General features: G+C 40.7%; 1 protein-coding gene across 4 annotated transcripts in view; it reads left to right on the top strand.

Moving 5' to 3' along the window:
• Positions 1 to 22,216, top strand: part of LOC147708009 (N-acetylglucosamine transporter UNC93A-like) — a 534,754-nt gene that overhangs the window by 399,587 nt on the left and 112,951 nt on the right. For 3 of the 4 annotated variants that reach the window (XM_086926817.1, XM_086926819.1, XM_086926818.1), the window contains 3 exons: positions 3,712 to 3,893; positions 10,027 to 10,256; positions 14,016 to 14,144. In XM_086926817.1, coding sequence (XP_086782943.1) covers positions 3,712 to 3,893; positions 10,027 to 10,256; positions 14,016 to 14,144 — 541 coding nt within the window. The remainder of the gene's footprint in view (positions 1 to 3,711; positions 3,894 to 10,026; positions 10,257 to 14,015; positions 14,145 to 22,216) is intronic. The other variant, XM_086926820.1, reaches the window with a different exon arrangement.

The raw sequence follows: 22,216 nt of genomic DNA, 5'->3' as shown, positions 1-22,216 counted from the left end.
GCTACCAGTCCCTACAATTTTGCCAAGTTTGGTGGGAATCCATTCAGCCGTTCGGGCTAAAAGTGAGGTTGACCGCCCTATGGAAATTAACATGGGGAAAACACGTTTTGGGACTCCCCTTTTATCTCGGCCCCCACTTGACAAATTCCCCCCAAACTTTCAGGGAAGGACCGGGGCGCCACGAGGCCATTTTGAGGAAATATGCAGGCAGATTCGTCAACGGGCGCCAAAGTTATTCCAAATAGAATTTTGAGATTTAACATTGAAAAAAATCCTAACTATAACTACCTACTGGCGACCGCCAGTAGGTAATATATATATATATATATATATATATATATATATATATATATATATATATATATATATATATATATATATATATATATATATATATATATATATATATATATATATATATATATATATATATATATATATTTATTGCGCTCCCCAAATCCAGGCAGATCCCCAGGAATGAAAACAGCACTCGGGATGTCACTGACCATGTCATGAGTGATGTAATATGTGACGTCATCAGCAGTGCATTGCAGGCGGGCAAGTTATAGTGAGTCCAACTAACTATAACGTGGGAATTTCAATGGTTTTATGTCAGTAAAATTTCCAGCTAACTATAACTGGTTTTGTCAGTGAATTTAATAGGTTTTTTAAATGCTAATTCCTAACTATAACTGGTGTGAAACCTATGGTTTTTTCAGTGAATATATATATATATATATATATATATATATATATATATATATCTATATGTGCCTCCAAGTCCATGCATTACATGACTTGCTTGAGTGCATGTTTCTTCTGTCAGAACATTCTCAGTAGCATTTTGCTCCCATGCAATATTCTGTCTTGTACTGCTTCTTTGCTTCTTATGTTTCTCTTGCAGACGGTCCAAAGCATAACATGTGCTGGCACACGGGCAAACCAGAGGTTGGCAGCCCCATTATGGTACCGCCTAAATATGTCATGTTTGGTATCAAACAATGTGCCTTCTCACCCCTGACACAAATCTCATGTTGAGGGCGATGTGGCATGCACCTTAGAGGTTGCCCAACTGGTCCAGCTTCTCTGTGCTCTAGCTGGCAAGCGTACGTCTCCCACAGTTGCTGACGCCAAGACAGGATATTGGCCTCGTTCCAGGGAGTGTGATCACTCCCAGGAACAAAGGCTTGGGCAGGAAGAAGGTCACTCCTCCCTCGTCCCAAGCAGGCTAGTGAAGTGGCACATCAAGGTAGTGAGCTTCAAAGGCTGCCCCGCCTCTGATATGCATCAGGGCTGACTTCCAGAGGAGGAAACAGCCCTGCCCTCAGGCACATTTGCACCCGGACAGGCAGGAAATTAGTTAGTCAAGGTAATGTACACCCCCAGAAGGCTAGCCATAACTCCAGGGTGAGCAGCCTGGTCTTTATACTAAAATTAGATAAGATATCCACCATCTTTAGGAGTATCAGAATAGAGGGTTCTGGGTAGAAAAGATGATCCACTCCCGGGATGTGGTCACCCCAGGGGAGGATTAGCTGCAGGGACTAGCAGCCCTTTCGTTTCTTGCTCCCACACCCCTAATTCCCCTAAATCTAGGATTTAAGGGACACCCCTTACACCAGAACCTCAGTACTGAACAACCTGCATCAAAGAAGACAGAAGAAGAGACCAGTGTCTGGGACAACAGGACCTGCACAAAGCAAAAGAGGGATACCCCAGCACCTGTGGCAATACTCCTGGAACTGTCCGACCGAAGCTCATATTAGGCTATCTCTTGTTTCCCCCAGTCAGAGAGACCCCCTATGGAAGCCTTAAGCTTCAAAGTTACCTGATCTACTTACCACTGCCAAAGCGTGTTGATCGCAGTCCAGCAACTGACCTCTGCATTCGACGCTGCACCTAGAGAGACCTCCATCCGGCATTCTGCCGACATCAGCAGCAGCCAGGGTATTGTGTTTTTGCAGCGTTTTCCCCTTAGCACTGTTTCAGCAGTAAAATCAGCTCTCCTGCGGCTCCCTTTCAGCACCAGGGACAGCCAGGACAACTTTGCACCCTGGCTCCACTGGCCAGGTAAAATTGAACTGACTGTCGTGGCTTGGTCCTGGGATCCACATCACTGCTATCTCGCAAGGGTGCAATGCGACTTGACCTGCACTAATGGTTTTTCCCATTGACCGCAATGTTACATTTTCACTGTATTATTTAGCGAGCTTTTATGTTGCTTCAAAAATCTATAAATCTGGGTACATGTATGCTATTCTGTTTCTTTTAGTGTTTAAAAAAATATATATATATATACTCTATTTTTATAAATTGGTTTCAAAGTTCTCACAAGTTGTCTCAATTACTTATCGGCCATGTTGGTACTTTGAAATGCTTAACATATGTTCCTCAGGTAAATCCTGACTGCTCTTTGCCACACTACCAGGACTGAGCTAAAGATTTATTATTGTGAATCCAAGGAACATCTTTTGGGTATTGCATGGTGAGGCCTAATCCCCACAACACATATTACTCCAATTTCCTACAGTTACCCCATGTGATTAACTGCCAAAGCAGGAACGGAGGCTTGCAAGAATCAGAAAACATTTTTTTAACACAGTCCATGTCCATTGAATTGACTTGTTCTGCGTTTAGAAATCAAGTTTCCTTTTTGGGAAGACATTGCGGAGAGCAGGAAGGGGACTCTCAGACTTTTGCCTTTTCCCCTAGGTAACCAGGCAAGATTTTCAAAGGCAAGGGGTCCTAAGGAGACCCCGTCCCTTTTAGGAATCAGTTACCACCTCCTTTAAGATGATGGTAACTTATTAATAGTTTTGAATCCCAATTGCAGTCGCAAACCATTGATACTTACCATACTGATTCAGACTTAGTAAGGAATACCCCTTTCACAGAGCTTCCTAGTTACAATTCGGTATGAGCCGCAAATCTAATTTTGTGAGTCAGAAATGTTTTCCTCACTCTCAAAATGCGCCTATTATATAGGTAATGGCTCTTATGCAGTCACAGACAATGATTTTATGAATTGCAGGGTTTGTGACCACAAATGGGCTTTGCACATTGGACCGTAGTTTTCATGCTTTCCTTCAGGTATCTCTGCATAGTTAAAGTTCCAAAGGAGTACAAGCCTTGGTTTCCCAGCTCAATATCTAGTCACAAAGTCTGCAAGTGGCCTTTCTAAAATGAGGGAATCTTTGGCAATTTGTCTCCTGCTTGTGAAGATTCTCTGGTGCAAATTACACCTTTGCCTTCCTGTTCTAAATACAATGGCAGTGTTTAAGAGTAGGGGATTTTTAATCACGCATGCCCTTTGTTCAGGTGAAAGGATAAGTACATTTTCAAACACGAAAAGCATTATTTTCCCTATAAAATTCCAAGGCCTTGTGACTTTTTTTAAGCTCAGTTAAATATGATTGCGCATTCTAAACACAAATTTTAGCCTTGGCATCATCTGAAGCAAACATTGTGGGGAAGCTTATAATGCAATACTTCCTGAATGCTCTTCACTACCTCTGCTACCAATTTGACACACGATGTACAAGAAAGAAAGATCCACTATGCTTTTCTCTGATTCAAAACCCCACCGTCATTTATTGCTGTAGGTAGGCTTTGTATAGCTGGTGATAGACAGGGTCTACCAAACTTTTCTCCAGATAATGCAGTTTAACTTTCTTTTTTATCCCACCAAATTGATGTTTGCTTTTTTTACAGAGCAGCCTGAATCCAATTAAGGGGATGGGTGTCGCCTCATTGAGTGTCATCTACGGCTCCCTCATCATTTCCTCAATGTTCCTGCCATCTATAATAATCAGGAAATTCGGCTGCAAGTGGACTCTGGTTGGCTCCATGTGTTGCTATGTCATATACACATTGGCAAACTTCTACCCACAATGGTACTGAACATATTGAACATTTGTCATGTAGTAAAAAACATGAACTGCTGTAGACCGCCAGTAAAGTGCAATGATACACCATGAATTCAGGGATTTCAAGCCAAAATGAATTCGAGAAAAGGTGAACTACAAGTACCAGAATGCAATGTGATTTACTGAGAAGCCACCTCTGGTCCCACACATGAGATCTGGCTACTTGGTGACTAGGAGACATATTCTTTGTTGGATAGTGAAACCTAGATATTTCCTATCAAATTCACCTTGCGGTATGGGTCTTGGGCGCTTACTTAGAAACCTGCCATCCTGAAGAATATAAAAACAAGTATTGCGAAAGCCATGCGGTCTCTGCTTTTAGGACATATTGGCTCTGCCAATGCTGTTTGGCAATCCTGTGCAGCATTAGCAAAAGAAAAAGAAAGATTTTATTTCCCCACTGTACATCTATTATTAATTCTAACTATGTTGCTCACATTCATTAATCTGATAATTTGCTACATGTTGGTTTACTTTCCATTTTGTACCTCAGTGCCTTTGTCTTTTGGCCCTAAGCCTATAATATCATTACATACGGTCTCCTCTAGAACTTGGTGGCCGGCCCAACCTGTGCCAGGGCAACAGAGTCATTTACTCCATCACCCTGATGGAGGTGTCAATTGTCAAATTTTGAAATGTCCATCAGCCTGACAGATATTTCAAGCACCTATAGGAACCACCATCAAGCCTGTTCTTGCCAATGCATTGAAACTTTGCAGAATGGCTCCGTCAAATAGGACAGAGCCATACGGCAAAAATAGAATTTTTTTTATTTTCAAAACAAAAAAGCTAAAGCAGTATTTTCTTTTTGAAAAAAAAGAAGTGTCCCCCTTGCCATGGGAGCTTCCTCTCACTGTGAGGGGATATTGAAAAAAAGCTATTTGTCGGCCCATCTAAATTAGGCGAGTGGACATATATAGGCAAATCTCCAATGGCCCTTAATCCGTTGGCATGTAGTAACAAGTACCCCCTGGGAAATGTTTAGATTCCTAGGGCAGGGCAATATACAATTGAGAGAAATATCCCTAGGCAACTCAGAGTCAAGACAAGTTAACAGGCCATAGATTTCCCATGTATGATATGGGACTCAGGTTACGTGCAAAATCATAAAAAAAAAAAATTCTTAAATGCAAATTTTCATTTAAAAACATTATGAGACACAATTTACCCATCTATTGATTACATATATGAGTTGATATTTTCAATATCAATGCTCAGAGACATATAGTAAAATCGACAGACATACATTTTCAAAGAGTCATAACAATATACAATCGATAAAAAGACAAAAATGCAACAAACAATATATAGATAGATAATCTTGGAGTGGCTTTACATTTGATCTTCTCTACGTGCATTTCGGCGTATAATGCACCTTCATCAGGAAAGCCACAAAACTTCCTAAATGAAGAACTTTAAAATAGGTACACTGAGTTCAACGATTCACAATAAAAAAATGGTGGGACTGTCACTACCTTCAAAAGACCTCCAACCTCTAAGTGTGGGTGGAGTAAACAAGGGTGAGTAAGTGAGCCACTAGAAGAGACCATCACGGATAGCGTGGAGATGTTCATGCACACATAGGAGGATAGTGTCTATTCTGAGAAAGGACGGGAAAGGGGGAAGTATTTGGGGGTGCGTGGTTTTGGGGCAGAGAAATGATTTACAATTTGTTATCTTAGCATAAAATATTCTTGCGTTTGTCATGATAAGTAGTTAGATGTTACACACCTTATCCTTTTTTAAAACATGGTGGTGGAGACTACCTAAGTGTCTATTGTAAAACGTTTACCAGACGCGAGATTCATGTCTGGTTGCCAAAGAAATAATCTTATTGAGAATAGAAGGGAAGGGCATATCTAAAAAATTAGAACAGACTGGATAAGTATCTAATAATTAGGAAGTGGTCATTTATATGTGGAGCCATTTTTTAAAAGACCGAAGATTATTTTACCAAGAGTTCAGATAGTGATTTGTCTATGATTGAAAAGTGATAATTATTCCAGTAAAGTCCGATGAATGTGCACTAAATAAGGTCATGATGAAAATGGGAGAAAGAAAAAGATATAAAATGGCGAGAAGCCAAATTGCGTATCTAAAGGCAAAATGATAATAGTATGAATACCTGCATAGTGGGTGATACATGGAGCCTTGTACTTCTAATATGAGGTTTACATAAGAGGCCGACTTTCAGGACTTCGTCTCAGAAAGAGAATATGTTTGTAATACAGGGATGCGGGAACCACACTAGGGGCCAGATGTAGGTAATCTCGATTTACCTACTCTTAAATACCGAATCATACCGATTCGGTATTTAAGAGTAGGTAAATGGGATGTAGGTAATTTCACTTTTGAAATTACTGAATCAGAATGATTCGGTAATTGAGGCCCATAGGAATCAATGCCAATTACCGAAGCGGTAAATACCGATTCAGTAAAATTACCGAATTTGCAAGGTGGACAGGGTGTCACTTTGACACCCTGTTGCACCCCTCAATTGTGCTGGGTGCACATGTTGCTGACATACATGCCCTTAGGGCATGTATGCCTGCAACATGGCACGTTTTTTAAAGCAAAAAAAAATGCTTTTTGAAGGGTTTTCATTATTTACCACCAACTTCTAGTTGGTGGTAAATAACGAATTCTTAAACCCTTGTAGCACTGATTACAGTGCTACCTACATGTTGAATTACAGAATTGGTAATTTTACCTATTCAGTATTTTACCGAATCAGAAAAATGACAAATTCGGTAAAATTACCGATTCTGTAATTTAACATGCCCCTACATCTCAATATCCAAATACCGGTCGGAAACGGCCGAAAATCGGTATTTACAGCCATTTCCGACCGGTATTTGGATACCTACATCTGGCCCTAGATTTCTAAAGTCAAGATGAAAAGTGATACATCAAAACTAAATCCTTTGGGCCATCTGAGAAGTTTGACCATGATAGAGAAGGAGTAGTCTTGCCCATCATCAAACTATGGTCCATTTGTATTAAAACCTGGCTGGTGGACCATAATGTTGGCGGGGAGTGACCTCCGTCGAGAGTTAAATCTAGCCCTTATTATTTAATCCTCTTTACTCTAAAAATGCATAATGAGCTTCTGATAAACATAAGTATATTATCCGTATTAGTTATATTTAATGTTATTAAGAAAAACTCTTGAAAGCATCACCATATTGGCGTGGCCCATGAATCTCGATCTTTGTTGGGTATTGTATATTTTTATTATGACTGCTAGTTACTTATTTCCCATTTGTTACATCTATTTGTAAAATGATTTAGATTGAAGTGCCCTTTTAAATATAAATAAATTAATGTATTCTGACTGGATAATTGAAGTGCCATCACAAGATAATATCCCTAGGAGTTTGTCTGTAATAAAATGTGAGGCATTAGTATATTTCAGATGCCATGCGTAATGCACAAATCATATAATCTTATTAATGGGCAGCCGACATTAAATTTAAGTGTGAATTTAAATAAAAGACAGAATAATAAAAAAAATATTATGGTCTAATGAGACCCTCACAGGGAACTCTGGATATTTTATAACCTAAATAGTTAACAAATGGGTGTTACCATATTGTGGTAATGAAGTGGTACATTTTGGTATCAAATTTCATGTTCCATTTCCGACCGGTATTTGGATACCTACATCTGGCCCTAGATTTCTAAAGTCAAGATGAAAAGTGATACATCAAAACTAAATCCGTTGGGCCATCTGAGAAGTTTGACCATGATAGAGAAGGAGTAGTCTTGCCCATCGTCAAACTATGGTCCATTTGTATTAAAACCTGGCTGGTGGACCATAATGTTGGCGGGGAGTGACCTCCGTCGAGAGTTAAATCTAGCCCTTATTATTTAATCCTCTTTACTCTAAAAATGCATAATGAGCTTCTGATAAACATAAGTATATTATCCGTATTAGTTATATTTAATGTTATTAAGAAAAACTCTTGAAAGCATCACCATATTAGCGTGGCCCATGAATCTCGATCTTTGTTGGGTATTGTATATTTTTATTATGACTGCTAGTTACCTATTTCCCATTTGTTACATCTATTTGTAAAATGATTTAGATTGAAGTGCCCTTTTAAGTGCCCTTTTAAATATAAATAAATTAATGTATTCTGACTGGAGAATCGAAGTGCCATCACAAGATAATATCCCTAGGAGTTTGTCTGTAATAAAATGTGAGGCATTAGTATATTTCAGATGCCATGCGTAATGCACAAATCATATAATCTTATTAATGGGCAGCTGACATTAAATTTAAATGTGAATTTAAATAAAAGACAGAATAATAAAAAAATATTATGGTCTAATGGTCTGGATATTTTATAACCTAAATAGTGAACAAATGGGTGTTACCATATTGTGGTAATGAAGTGGTACATTTTAGTATCAAATTTCATGTTGCTGTTATCTCTACTGTCACTTTTGGGTCAAGTTTCTTTTAAACCCCTGCCTCATGTGTATTTGAAAAGGCTTTGACATGTTTCTTTCATTTGAATTAACTTTTAGATTACTTTTTTGTTTCACTTTTTCAATAGACATTTTGGATTAGAAGTTTTCGAAACTCAGATAGAGCATTACAATGTAAAGTATTCAATTTAAATAAAAATCAGCTATCACAAAAAGAGACATTATGTGCCAAAAATACAAAAACATCAATGATACTTTAAAACATAGATACAGAAGGTGATGGTAAAACATGGATGTACTTTGAATTACAAAAGTAGAGGCATTACAACAGATTTAATTCATATATCTTCACTTAAAATTTTGAAAATATTGCACCTATATAGTAATACTTCACATACTCATAAATACCTTCATGAATCATCCCCAAAATTAGTATGTAGCTTCAACCTAAACACAAAATGTGTCTACGGATTTTGTTATGCCTCTCTTAATTAAAATAACTGAAATCTTCTGCTTTCTGTTTCTTTATAGCATGGTCTAGGTTAAGCATATATAATACTGGAGCATAAACTGATAATAGCATTGAATACATTTAATAAGAGTACATAATGGTGGGCATCTGGATTAATAAAACACCTACACTCTTCAGGAAACTTTCATTCAAATTCCTCTTATTATACTCCTAAATCGTTATTAGGGATACATTTAATCTCAAGTGGTATATCCATAAAAGGTTTAAATAACTAATTACAAACATTATTTTGAGTTATTGTTTGTTATTCCAAAACTTTTGGTTTTATTGAAATTGGACATTTAAGCTCATTATATAGGGTGGAATGCTATTTATAGTTATTCATAGTTTTCCATGATCATTCTGTTGAGATCATTTTTAATGAGAGAGACAGATGAAAATATATTGCTATGCCTCCATTTGCTGCAGAGGTGTGCATACCTCCTAACTGATGTTTCTTAAGCGTATCCATTTTTCAATGAAACAATGTTCCTCTTAAAAAGAATATTCTCCTTGAATAGGTGCTACAAAAATGTAATTAGATGAGATACGAAAGTATTTTGTTTCTTCCCAATTAAAAAATATACCTCTACCAATCCGAGATAATGTGAGCATTTACCACTTTTTAAAAGGAAAATTAAACTCTTATCTATAACAGTAACCATAACTATTTAAAAAATCATTTGCTTTAATGAAACAAAACTTTTTTGGTCAAATGTAAATACTACAACAATATAAGATATGGCATTGCAATACACGCACATGGGTAAGACTAAAAATGCATGCAAAATACCTTGGCCTGATGACAGAGATGAACATAGCCAAAGAAAAGCTTCCTGTACACAGAAACATATTTAGCAAAGCAAAGAAACAAAGAAACCATCAAATTTATTTAATGTAAAACATATTCATAACACAAACCTATGCAAAAAAATCCATCAAGAATGTTAATAATACATTTGGAAAGCTATAAGTAAGTTAAATGCATAGACTAGAATTACATGAGTAAAGTAATCTTTGGAGGCCCATTGAAACCGATGACAAGAAACACATCCAATTGATTAAAATGAATACAGGACAATGGTGAGTCAGTGTTGTTGTAATGAACATGTTGTATGGTGGAATGGTTTATTAAATTACTGCATTACTTTTCAGGTACACTTTGATCCCAGCTGCTATTATCCTGGGATTTGGTGGAGGCCCATATTGGGCTTCAAAATGCACCTACCTTACATTAAGTGGACTTCGATATGCAGAGAAAAAGGGAAAAGACAAGATGGACGTTGTTAACCTGTATTTTGGAATATTTTTCCTGGTATACCAATCATCGGGTGTATGGGGAAATCTAATTTCTTCTTTGATATTTAGTCAGAGAACCATTAATGGTAAGTTATGTTATGTTATGGGTGGTTTTATAGCGCGCTCAATTACTCAGGAGTATCCTGGCGCGTAAAGATGCAAATAAGCAGTAAACAGATGGACTTGAAGAATTAGACCGTCATTTTAAAAAAATGTGTTTTGAGTGCTTTTTTAAAAAGATTGAAATTCTGAGTAGCGCGTAGCTTCGGGGAAGGATGTTCCAGGCTACAGCTGCTTTCATGGCAATTGAATGCCCACCAAGACGTGTACGTTTGAAGCGTGGAACAGTCAGCCGGTATTGAGTGCCTGACCGGAGGGGATGGCTCGGTATGTACAGGGAGAAAAGTTTCCTCAAGTACAGTGGACCCTGGTCATGGATGGCTCTATGAGCAAAAATGAGGGTTTTGAACATAACCCGTTGTGCTACTGGGAGCCAATGCAAGCTGCGCAGATGTTGCCGGATGCTAGACTTCCGCGAAATGTTAAAGAGAAGTCTAGCCACTGTGCTCTGTATGATCTGAAGGAGGTTGGTCAGGTAGGCCGGAATATAATGAACAAGGCATTGGCATAGTCTAGGCAGAAAAGAATTAGGGCCCTCGCCACTGTTTCTTTGGCCATCCTCGGAAGCAGGGGGAAAAATCTGCGAAGAGCTTTAAGAGTACCAAAGCAGCCGCAGGTACGTTTTTTAATAATCTCTTCAAATTTTAAGTTTTCCCCGAACCATACCCCCAAATTGTTTGCCGGTTTGCCCACAGAACTAGGGTGTGGAACATCAGAGGGCCACTGAGATTCTCTGAAGTTGGAAGGGAACTGTCCGTAGAGAAGAATTTCCGATTTATCTTCGTTGCGCTTCAACTGGGCAAGTGCAAGCCAGTTGAAGACTGAAGAGAGGCAGGTCTGGCCAGATGAAGTGTCCAGATCCGTACCCGGCCAAGTGAACAGAAGCTGCGTGTCGTCTGCATAGGCTATTATTTTAGCGCCCAGTTCTTCGGCCAAGAAAATCAGGGGGTTCAGGTAGATATTAAACAGCAATGGACTTAAAGTAGACCCCTGTGGCACCCCGATGGAAAGTAGCTTGGCCGAGGACGAATAGGGAGACAGCCACACCCGCTGAGTCTGGTTGCCCAGAAACAAAGTCAACCATTCTTAGGCAGAACCAGTGATGCCAATGGATGACAACCGAATGAGAAGAAGTTGATGGGGTACCGTGTCGAAAGCGGCAGTGAGGTCTAACAATATCAGAGCCGCTATGCCGCCGGCATCCAGGCACTCCCTGATGGCCTCAGACATTTCAACCAGGGCTGCTTTAGTGCTGTAAGCAGCACGGAACCCAGATTGTGCAGGGTGGAGAGCATAGGAAGCTTCAACAAAAGCATCTAGCTGGCGAAATGCGATCTTCTCACATACTTTGACCAACACTGGCAACAGGGAGATGGGTCGATAGTTAGCTGGAACTGAAGGATCCAATCCCGATTTTTTAGGAAGCGGCAGAAGTTTAGCCAGCTTCCATCAGCCGGGAACTGTAGCAGTCCGAAAGGAGAGACTAATAATCTCGGAGACCTCAGAGCAGACCACCTCCGCCACCCCTCCTAAAACACGGGCAGGACAGGGGTCGGTGGGTGACCCAGACTTCATAGATTTCAAGACAGCTAGAATATCAGCTTCAGTGGGTGGAGAGAGTTCCCTGAAAACGTTAGTAGTGGAGGTTAGAGGTGGGGTAAGTAGTAAACATGTTTTTGTTTTTCTTATTAGCATTAAACTATTTCATATATTGTATGTACCTGACCCTGTTTCATTAAGTTGGTTCATTATTGAACACTGCAAATGGCCTCCAAACAAAATACACGTTAGTCTAAACATTTCTGTATCAAAACTGCCAATAGTGCCTCTACGCACGATCATCTCAATTTTTGAGTACTTCTCACCGGGGCATCATAGGAAAGATATGTCACTCGCGTACCATATGAATTAGTACTTATGTGTCTATTACGATGGCCGGTGGATCGCCACTGCCCGTCTGGTGGTGGCGATCCGCACGCAATTTTCCACCGACTTCCTACCAATTCCCCCCGCCAAATTACAATGGCGGTGGGGACCACGGCGGACGGAAAGACCTTTCGCTGGTTTTCCATTGGTCAGACAGGCGACCGGGCGGAAAAGGGATTAAATATGGTGACGTGTCTGTAAGACACTGCCATCCACATTAGGATGGGCGGCGGTGCAGGGCTTTCCATGGTGGAGACCCTGCCATGGAAAGCCATGCGGAGTTCACTTTTGGGGGCCCTTTGCAGGCCCCCAGGGGTTGGTGCGGTTGGGGTTGCACTCCTTTGCATACACAATGTGGCAGGCAACGCACGCTAAGGGGCCTATAACGATGGACACTGTACCGGGAAACGGGACTGACTGCCATAGGTCTGGCGGTCCCGCCATGGAAATTAGGATGCAACAAAGATCTTTGATCAGCCGTGTTCCAGCACGTTAGCTGAGTAAATCGGTGTGCTGGTGCTCGAGTGAATCCAGGCGTTTTTTGGGGGTTTTTTTTCCAACGCCTGGATTCACTCGAGCACCAGCACGCCGATTTACTCAGCTAACGTGCTGGAACACGGCTGATCAAAGACGGCCGACTAAAGCACAGATTTTCCAAGTGCCCTCATGCAGGCCCCAGACGATCCTTGGCTTGGCCAGTCAAATGTACTATAGGCTGCCCCTCCTATTCGTGGAGGCTTGCTAAATAGACGATTCACGCTACCGGAATCCACCCAAGCACGCCCCAACTCAGACAACCAAGTCCTGATTACAATCCAAACTAATGTGGATCGAAACGCCGTCGACCTAGCAGCTTAATAACAGGCACACTCCTCCTTTGTGGCTCTACATCTAATTGAAAGAACCTCTGTTTACTGTGATATCACGTTGTCACATGTTTTTTTGAGCCACTCACTGTAAATTACCTGCACTTTGTTCACAGTGCGCCGTCCACGCTGTTCACTTTCACTTGCGTCGCCACTCTCACTTTGTACACCTCTATGCACCAAGTATTATACGGTTGTCATCAATTCAGTTTATGCAGTGCTGCTTCTAACTGTATAACGTCCGACCATGAAACTAATGTCATAATATAAAGATGACGAACTATCTTTTTTCATACCAATGAGTACTCTCCTTCCTTCTTTACAAGTAATGTTGTATGCATGCATGTTTAATTGTCTACATATCCTAACCTCTCAGGACATTGTTTCTTTGTTGCATCCTAATTTCCATGTCGGGACCGCCAGACCTATGGCAGCCGGTCCCGTTTCCCGGTACAGTGTCCATCGTTATAGGCCCCTTGGTGTTCAAAAGTGCATCCCCTACCTCTAATTGGAAAGGCTGTTAAGTTATTTCATACCAGCCTCAAAAGAGTTCCAACTCTATAAAAAACACAGTTTCGGAACTCGATGAACACCTAACTCCTTCAGTCAATGAGAGGCTATCATAGGCAAATCACTTTCTAGAGTGCTACCATTCCTCTATTCATTCATTCAGATATAGCAATTCTGTTCACAGTATTTACAGATTAAAATGGCTTTTCCAAAGGTAGCTCAAATCTCCATGACCAGCTCAAATCTCAGGAGGAAACAAAAAAAATCTGTGTTGTTCTCAGGGATCTCATGATTCTGCCAATCGTTGTAATTCCTGTTCCTAGCCATATGGGATTTCAGGAGCCACTCATAATGAGTTCCCCCTGTTTAGAACTGCTGTGTAAGTACCATCCAAAGTCTAATAATCTCTTGTGGATTCTCTAGGAACTGTCTTCAACTACACATACTGTGGAGCAGGCAATTGTCCAGACATGACCATTGGTTCACTTAATTCCACAGAAACAGCTCGACCGTCGATTGACTTAATCTACATACTGATGGGAGTTTATACTGGTATGTGTTTCTTCAAGATAATATTTATTAATGTGTCAAGAAGACTCTGCAAGGTTAACCTGAATAAATGAATATATCCCCAGATGTCTCTTACTTAACATATTTGCATATCTGTGAAGCTTGTTCTCAATTCGATCTTTCATGAACTAGAACTGTGACGTAAGAAGACTTACATTTCCTTAACAGACAAAGCACATGGCTTGCCTTCAAAAGTGATTGGGTGTCAAAGTAAGTAGTATGATCAGCCACGGCCAGTCCAGGTAAGAGCCGTGGGCCGGGTGAGGGGGATTTCAACGGATGATGAGGAAGGAAAATTATTTTTTTAATTTTCCCTCATCATCTCCTGTAGAAATCCCTCCACCCGGCCCCACCTCCGCACCGCTCTTTCCTGCATGGGCCACTGCTGAGTATAATTTGAAAAGTGTAATAACTTTTCAGCACTAAATTAAAAAACCAAGAAGGTTTTATGCTAAAACAATTAAAGCAACAGACATTAAGGCTAGTGGCCCACTGACTCCTGTTATATTGAACACGAATTGAAAAATGATCAATGAAAATCCAGGATGAGATTACACAGATGCTAAGCATAGCCTAAAGTCCTTCCTACAATTTGCCCATGATCTCCAAGTAGCCTTGAAGCAGTAGGTAGTGAGCGCATATGAATTATAAATGGCTGTGTTTCACACAGAAATTATAGCTGCTGAAAACACTGGGTACAACATTGGGGAAGGCATGCTGTAATTAGTGCTGAAGCAGTGATTTCTGGATGTTATTCTCCAAAACCTTGTAATCCACATTATTTACCCGCCTGCAGAATTACTGTGACCCCCAGAAACTGTATTCCGGAGACAGGAAAATAACAGGGATTACTCTGGACCACTGATGAGAGGTAGAACATGTATGAGAAGGTCAAATGAACAGGACCAAACATTGGGATTTAAAAGGCTGAAGCTGTGGCTAAGCCAACTGGCCATAGTAGTTTCATCCCACTTTACATCTCAGGAGGCAAATTAATGCCTGCAAGGTTGAGAAATTGCTGCACTAACAATAGAGTCATATGTTTGATGCAAAATTATTTTGTGGATTCACCCACTGAATAAGAACTCTGTAGACTCAGCCATTGTTGTGAAAAATAATAAAGAACATTGTTACTTTCACTCTGGAGGATGATTTGGGAATTCTTAAACAGATATCTCTGGAATTTAATTTTCAGAATGTTCAGTTCCTCAGACCTTTCTTCAAGGTTTTGTCTATATATCTGATTCTTGAAGAGAAATAGTTTTTTTCCACTTTTCTGCTTACAATAGACATGGGGATGGGCAATATAGAATATCAAATAGATCCTTTTAGAGAATTCCTATCTTGCACTTTGACCTAACCGGCATAATACTTCAAGAGTATGCACAAGAGCACGGAGGTGAAGAATATTAATCTTCTACAGAATCGTTCTATTAACATAAAACATGGATATATGCAACATGACTATTTCCAAGTCCTAATTTTCCTGTGTTGTCCCAAACCAAAAAGCTTTGTAAAAGTCAGGATTTGCAATGTTTTCCAGTTTCCAGTTTTCCAGGTGTCAAAAAATGCACCACCGAGCTACAAAAATGAGCCTTGCCATGTGACACAGTATGTTTTTGTGAACAACAAACCCTGTCACTGCTGGAGTCCTCTACCCTATTGGAAATGAAGCACTGGAGGGAGAGTAGGGCGTTCTGTACAATATGGAACCTACACACGTATTTAGGTGGGTCATCATGGTATCAACTGACAACTAATCTATGGGACCTACTGAGCTGAGATTGGAGATTTGAGAAAGTATACACAGTAGAAAAAAACAATATTATGATATTTCTTGCTAAAAACAGAAAAGAAACTCAATGTTTCACAAAGCGCATCAATCATTTTTAACATTGTGGCGGGCGGTGCTCCCTGCACCACCCGCCACAATGTTAAATATGCATGCATGCATTTGCATACACGAAGCGGCAGGCACCACACGGTGCCTGCTGCTTCATGTATGCAAATGCTGGGGGGTACCACAGGTACCCCCCGTGTGCACCCCCCACCCCTCCGCCACGGAAAGGTATCATATTAGGCCCATCATAATATGGCTGGCGGTGTCTATTAGACACCGCCACCATATTAATCCTTTTCCGCCCCAGCCGCAAGGGGACGGGGGCAGCCGTCCGCCATTCTAATATGGCGGGGGGAATTCTGGGACGGATGTCGGGCGGATTGCCCCCGCCAGGCCGGCGGTGGCTACCGCCAGCCTGGCGGGGGAAATCCGCTCGACATCCTAATGGGCGCCCTAGTCTTTGATATGGACTACATGGTCAGTCAGAGAAATTCATCACAAAATTGAAATGCCTTTGCACCTAATGTTAATACAGACTTTAAAGAGAAGGCCAGAACTTTAATGAAGATTACATTGGGAAGATTTACGAGCCCCTTGCGCCACTTTTGCGTCACTTTTAATATGGGAAAAGTGACACAAATGTGGCACAAGGGGCTTGTAAATCTGCCCCCATGTGTTTAAGAAAATGCAAGTCTACATATGAAAAGTTTATTTTTTAAAACTACATGATGAAACTAAACACTCCATCAAAACTCTTTCAGTAACATTTCCGTAATATGTAGAACTGTAAAAATCACGAGTAAACCATGTTTGTTTGCCGAACACTTCATGGATTGTGTGCATAAGGATCTATAAAATAATGGTGTTTAAGGTATTCTCTCCATAAATATAGCAACTGCATGAATGTGTTCAAGTGTTTTAATATGTTTGCCGCAAGTCTGTAACTTTCATTGTATTCAGATTTTTTGCCCCAAGAGCTTCAGTCTCTAAAATTGAAACTTTCCTCAACTCTAGTTTCACCAAACTATCCTTTCTACTCTATTGGAAATTTAGGAAATATATATATATTTGAAATTAAATATATGACTTCCTCAACATAAAAATCTTATCGTTTGGAGAAGGTGGTATAGTATTAAATTCTGAAAAGTTGTGGCAATATAATTTCCTCCCTAAGGGGTATGGTGATGGTTTATCTAACAGCAGAAAATCTTCAGGTGCAAATTGAACTTATGGATGAAATTATATCACAACAAAGAGTGTTACTTTTGAGACAAGCCATTTCACTAGAGAAGAAAGAGAAGAACAGATTACATCAGTGCTGCCTTGTAGGTGACGGATAAAGGAGATCCCGAAAAGCCGATGGGCAAGATGTTCTCTTAAGACTACTGCATTTAATCAGGAGAGCTTTATTCTAGAAGACTCAAACAACTCAAGTAATGAACAGCAAGGCATTGATCATATATCCGGCTCACACGTGAAACAAGAAATATTAAGAATAATAAAGAGAAGCAGGCAAGACAGTGCTCCAGGACCGAATGGTGTCCCTCAGGCTATCTATAGGGAGGATCCCCAGTTTTGGGCCTGTAAGTTCAACAGCCTCTTCAAATCAATAAACAACACAAGTCGGCTCCCGGAAAGCTGGAGAGGGGCGATTATAAATCCGATCTATAAAGGGGGAGACCGTAAAAATCCAGCCAACTACCGCCTGATAGCACTTATAGACACCAAAGCAAAATATTAAGCGTCATTGGTGTTAATCGACCTCACAAAATGGTCTGAAGCCAATAAATTCCGGCCAACCAGGATTTCGTCGTACAATAGGTACCATGGTCAATGCAATGGCGATAAGTATGATCGCTGAAAAAAGCATGCAAAGTCATCAAGCACTCTATTCCTGCTTTGTAGACTTCAAGGTGGCCTTTGACTGTGTTAGCAGACAGCTACTCTGGTCAAAGCTAAAGCAGCAGGGCCTGCCAGACACAATACTGAATCCCATAATGGCCCTGTATACGGATACCTGGATGCAGGTCAAGATCGATAATGGGCGCCGGCTAACCAGGAAGATCATCACTTATGACGGATTAAAGCAAGGCTGCGTCTTGGCCCCGCATCTTTTTAATCTAGTTATGGCTGACCTGACAACAAGGCTGGATGGGATAAATGCCCATCCACCCTGGCTAGGAATCCTATGGTTAACACATCTTTCCTATGCCGACGATGTTGTCCTTCTCAGCCAGACGAAAATAGGCCTGCAACGCCTTCTGCACGAACTAGCTGGATACACAAAACAGAATCTTCTTGAAATAAATAGCAAGAAAACAAAGATCATGGTAATAACTCACCGTCGCAAAGCATCGCCACTCTTTACAATAGATAATAAAAAACTACTTGGGAATACAACTGGACAGGCGCCTCAATCTCTCTACGCATTTTAAGGACAACGAAAAGAAGGGAATAGCATTGTTGTATCCTTTAAACAGTTTATCGTAGCAATTAAAAGGTCCCTCTACTCAGTCCCCTTTTGACGGTCATCAAAGCCAAGCTGCTCCCTACAATATCTTACGGCAGTGTGTTACATCACGGCAGAAGCGCCAAGCTCCTAGACAAAATTCAACGAGTGTCTACAAGCGTGTCTTTAATTTACTGTGTAATGCGTCGCCGGCACAGGTTCGGCTCGAGTTCGGCCTGCAGTCTCAAGAACTGCAAAAAAAATACGAGACTGTCAAGTTTTGGTATGACATCTGGATGCACAGGGAAATAGAAATCAATTCTGCAATGTGGAAGCAATGCAAAACAGCCCGATTCTCTATATACTAAGTTTTTAAAAATCTCCCTAGAAACCACCAAACTAACATCCCTGTGGCATACCAAGCTACCTGTATCGACTTTCAAGCTGGTAGCTAAAAAGGTGGCAAACAGTCACTCCCTGATTAATGATAAGTCAATCCTTAGCCACCGTTCACATGCCTGGATGACACTTTAATAGTATAACAAGCCCAAACCTGTGACCTATTTAGGGCTTGCCTTTCCATTATACATCAAATTAAAATAACTCAGTATTAGGATGGGCAGCCTTCCAACAAACGCTGAATGACCGGACTGGAAGACCCCAGGCACCAAGGAGTGCGATCTATGTGGTGCTGCAAAGCAAGAATTTATGCACCTGATTTGCATCTGTCCGGCTTTGGATCAGGAACGTCGGAGCTGGTTATAGGCCAAGTTCAATGAGCACAGAATACGTACTTGCCGTTCTGCAATAATTTATGTCCCGTGTACAGCGGACCCACAATTGATCTGTAGAGCAGTCAAATTTATTAAGAAGTTTGAAAGTAAAAGAACATTTAACGTACAGAGCCAATAAATAACCTCGAACTATACATGAACTCTTGTGGACGCATACAAATCATGACCATGTGATCTGTAACAGCACTGATATTGATTTTAATTGTCAATTAAGTATTTAAACTGATCCATTTTAAATGATGCATTTTAATATTGTAATGGTTTTTATTAACTATATAATAAAACGATACAACAATGACTACTGCATGCAGACGTGCCTGGAGCATAAAAACAGGCACAAGGAAAAGGACGAGGAACATAAAAGAAAACAGCAAGTTCTAAAAGATGTAATTATGATTAATGTTTAAAATTATTTAAAAAAAAAATGGTAATGTTAAAATACAAATCCCAGTAAATATTTTAGACATAAAAATAATTCTTAAATAAAATATATACTAAATATAAAGTTTAACAAAATAAAGCAACATATTTTTACATTTATTCAACTACATGCAAGAAAAATGAATATCATTTAAAATACAAAAAGTGAAAAAAACACAATAGAGTATTAATTTAAAAAGAATTGCAATATTTTAAATCATGCATATTTTGTAATTACATATGCTTAAATATTTCATTACATATATATATATATATATATATATATATATATATATATATATATATATATATATTCACTGAAAAAACATAGTTTTCAGGGGTGTTATAGTGAGAAATTAGCATTTAAAAAACCTTAGAAATTAACTGAAAAAAACACGGGTTTCAGGGACGTTATAATTAAAAAATAACATTTAAAAAACCTAAGATATTCACAGAAAAAACAAAGGTCCCTCTAGGACATCAGAGTTAGTCTGACATTTCACTCATACAAAACCAGAGAAATTGAGCCATTATAGTTAGCTGAGGTGACTATAACTCGCACCCCTACAATGCACTCCTTATGACCTCATATATTACATCACTGTTGACATTGTCAGTGACATCACTGATGACATCTCAAATGACATCACTGGTGACGTTATCTTGGGACTGTGGGTGTTTTTGAAAAGTTTATGAGTGTTAAATAAATATACCAAGGTGTATTGGTGAATCAGTGGGTTTATGAGTGACTATAGGGATGACTCAGTGGGTGCATGACTGACTGTATAAGTGAGTGATTAGGTGTCTCAGTTAATGTATGGTGAGTGACTGGTTCTGCAAATGTGTGTATCTGTCTATCAGTTAATGTCTATGTGGGTGTATGAGTGTGTTGGTGGGTACGTGAATGGCTATATGGGTTATTGATTGGTTGTCAGACCACTTCTATGGTTGTCTGGGTGTCTATGTTTGTGGGTGAAGAGGTGTGTGACTGCCTGTATGGATCACTGAATGGGTGAGTCAGTGGCTGTATGGGGTACTGTTACATGTGTGAAAAGTTGTATGAGTGAGGAGTGAGTGTCTGTAAGGCTGTGTCGCTGATTGACTGCCTGTCTCAGCAATTCCATTGTGTGGGGCTTACTGGAGGTACCTGGTGGGCTAGTTGGCCCCTAAGGACCCTCAGCAGCGATGGGGACTTCATCCCCCAACCGAGAGCGCACCAGGTGGTGTGTTTGCAGAGTAGTGGAGAAAGGGGGCGGGTCTCCAGCGAGTTGCCAGCTCCTATATATTTTTTTAATTTAGGAAAGGGGCTGTGTGGCCTCAAGCGCCAAGGGTATCCCATCCCCCGGAGTCTGACACATTTTTTTTTTTTAATTTAATTTAAAAGGGAGGGGGCCGTGTGGGCTGATCAATTCCCCAGGACCTGGCAATTATTTTTCTTTTTTCGGCCCCGGGGATCCAATCCCACAGGGCTTGGCCATTGCTTATCTTTTTAAAATGTATATATTTTAAAGGAGGGGGCCCAGCAGCCCTACTGTCTGGATATTTACGGACCTGGGGACCCAATCCCCCGGGGATTGGCCTCTTGTTGGGGACTGCAGGGGTAGCCCCAAGGCCCCCATGGTTCATGACGGCTCCCCGCCTCCTGCAGGAGCCAGCATTGCATGTTTTGCTAACATGCAGCTCCCTCTGCCCAAATGCAATTCTTCTTCGCCTGATGGACGCAAGAGCATTTTCCATGCTCTCGCTTCCATTAAGCGAAAAATAGTTTTCTATGGCATGGTGGTAGCAATGCTCTCGCCAAGCCATAGCAAACTGCAATGTCCCAGGGTGGGCACCCCGGACATTGCTGGAACCGCCCCTGTGAAGTGGCAGTCCCCAGGGCCATGGTGGGCTCTTGGAGAGGGGCTATGCAGCCCCCTCCTATCTTCTGTGTAGCACCAGGGAGGTGGTGTTCCCCATGGCCTAGGGGTGCAACAGCCCCCGCATTTGCTTATTTTGTGCCCCAGGGAGATGGTAGTCTCCCACACTTCATTTTTAATGATAGCCCCGGGGAGGTGGCGGTCCCCGGGACTGCAGGAAGCCGCGTTCCCCCCATATTTAATTAATTTAACCCCAAGGAGGTGGCAGTCCCTTGCATGTATTTTTATGATTTCCCATGGGACCTGGCCTACCCGGGGGCTTAAAGAAAACGAAGCGAGGGAGACCGGGCTTCATTTTTTGGCCGGATTCGCGCACCCAACATGACTCCAGCTGAAAATTAAAAACAATAAATGCTTTTTTTTGGCAGGAACCCCCTGAGCAGGTCTAGGAGTCAGGGTGTTTCTACCCTGCTCCCTTTTCTTGCTTTTTTATCCTTTTTTACCTTTTTTCTTGTGACTCAGTTCAACCAAGTCACAACATGGCTGCCAACACTTCCTGGTTGGAACTGCTGGCAGCCAATCAGATTACAGACTTGAGATATATGGATATCTGAGAAATGTTTCCATTTCTCAGCAACTAATGACCGGATTTATACCATTTACCAAAAAGAGTGCTTTCTTTTTGCCAAATA

The sequence above is a fragment of the Lissotriton vulgaris genome, chromosome 6 (assembly GCF_964263255.1).
Source record: "Lissotriton vulgaris chromosome 6, aLisVul1.2, whole genome shotgun sequence".
Lineage (NCBI taxonomy): Eukaryota > Metazoa > Chordata > Amphibia > Caudata > Salamandridae > Lissotriton > Lissotriton vulgaris.
This window is presented reverse-complemented; position numbering and strand designations above follow the sequence as displayed.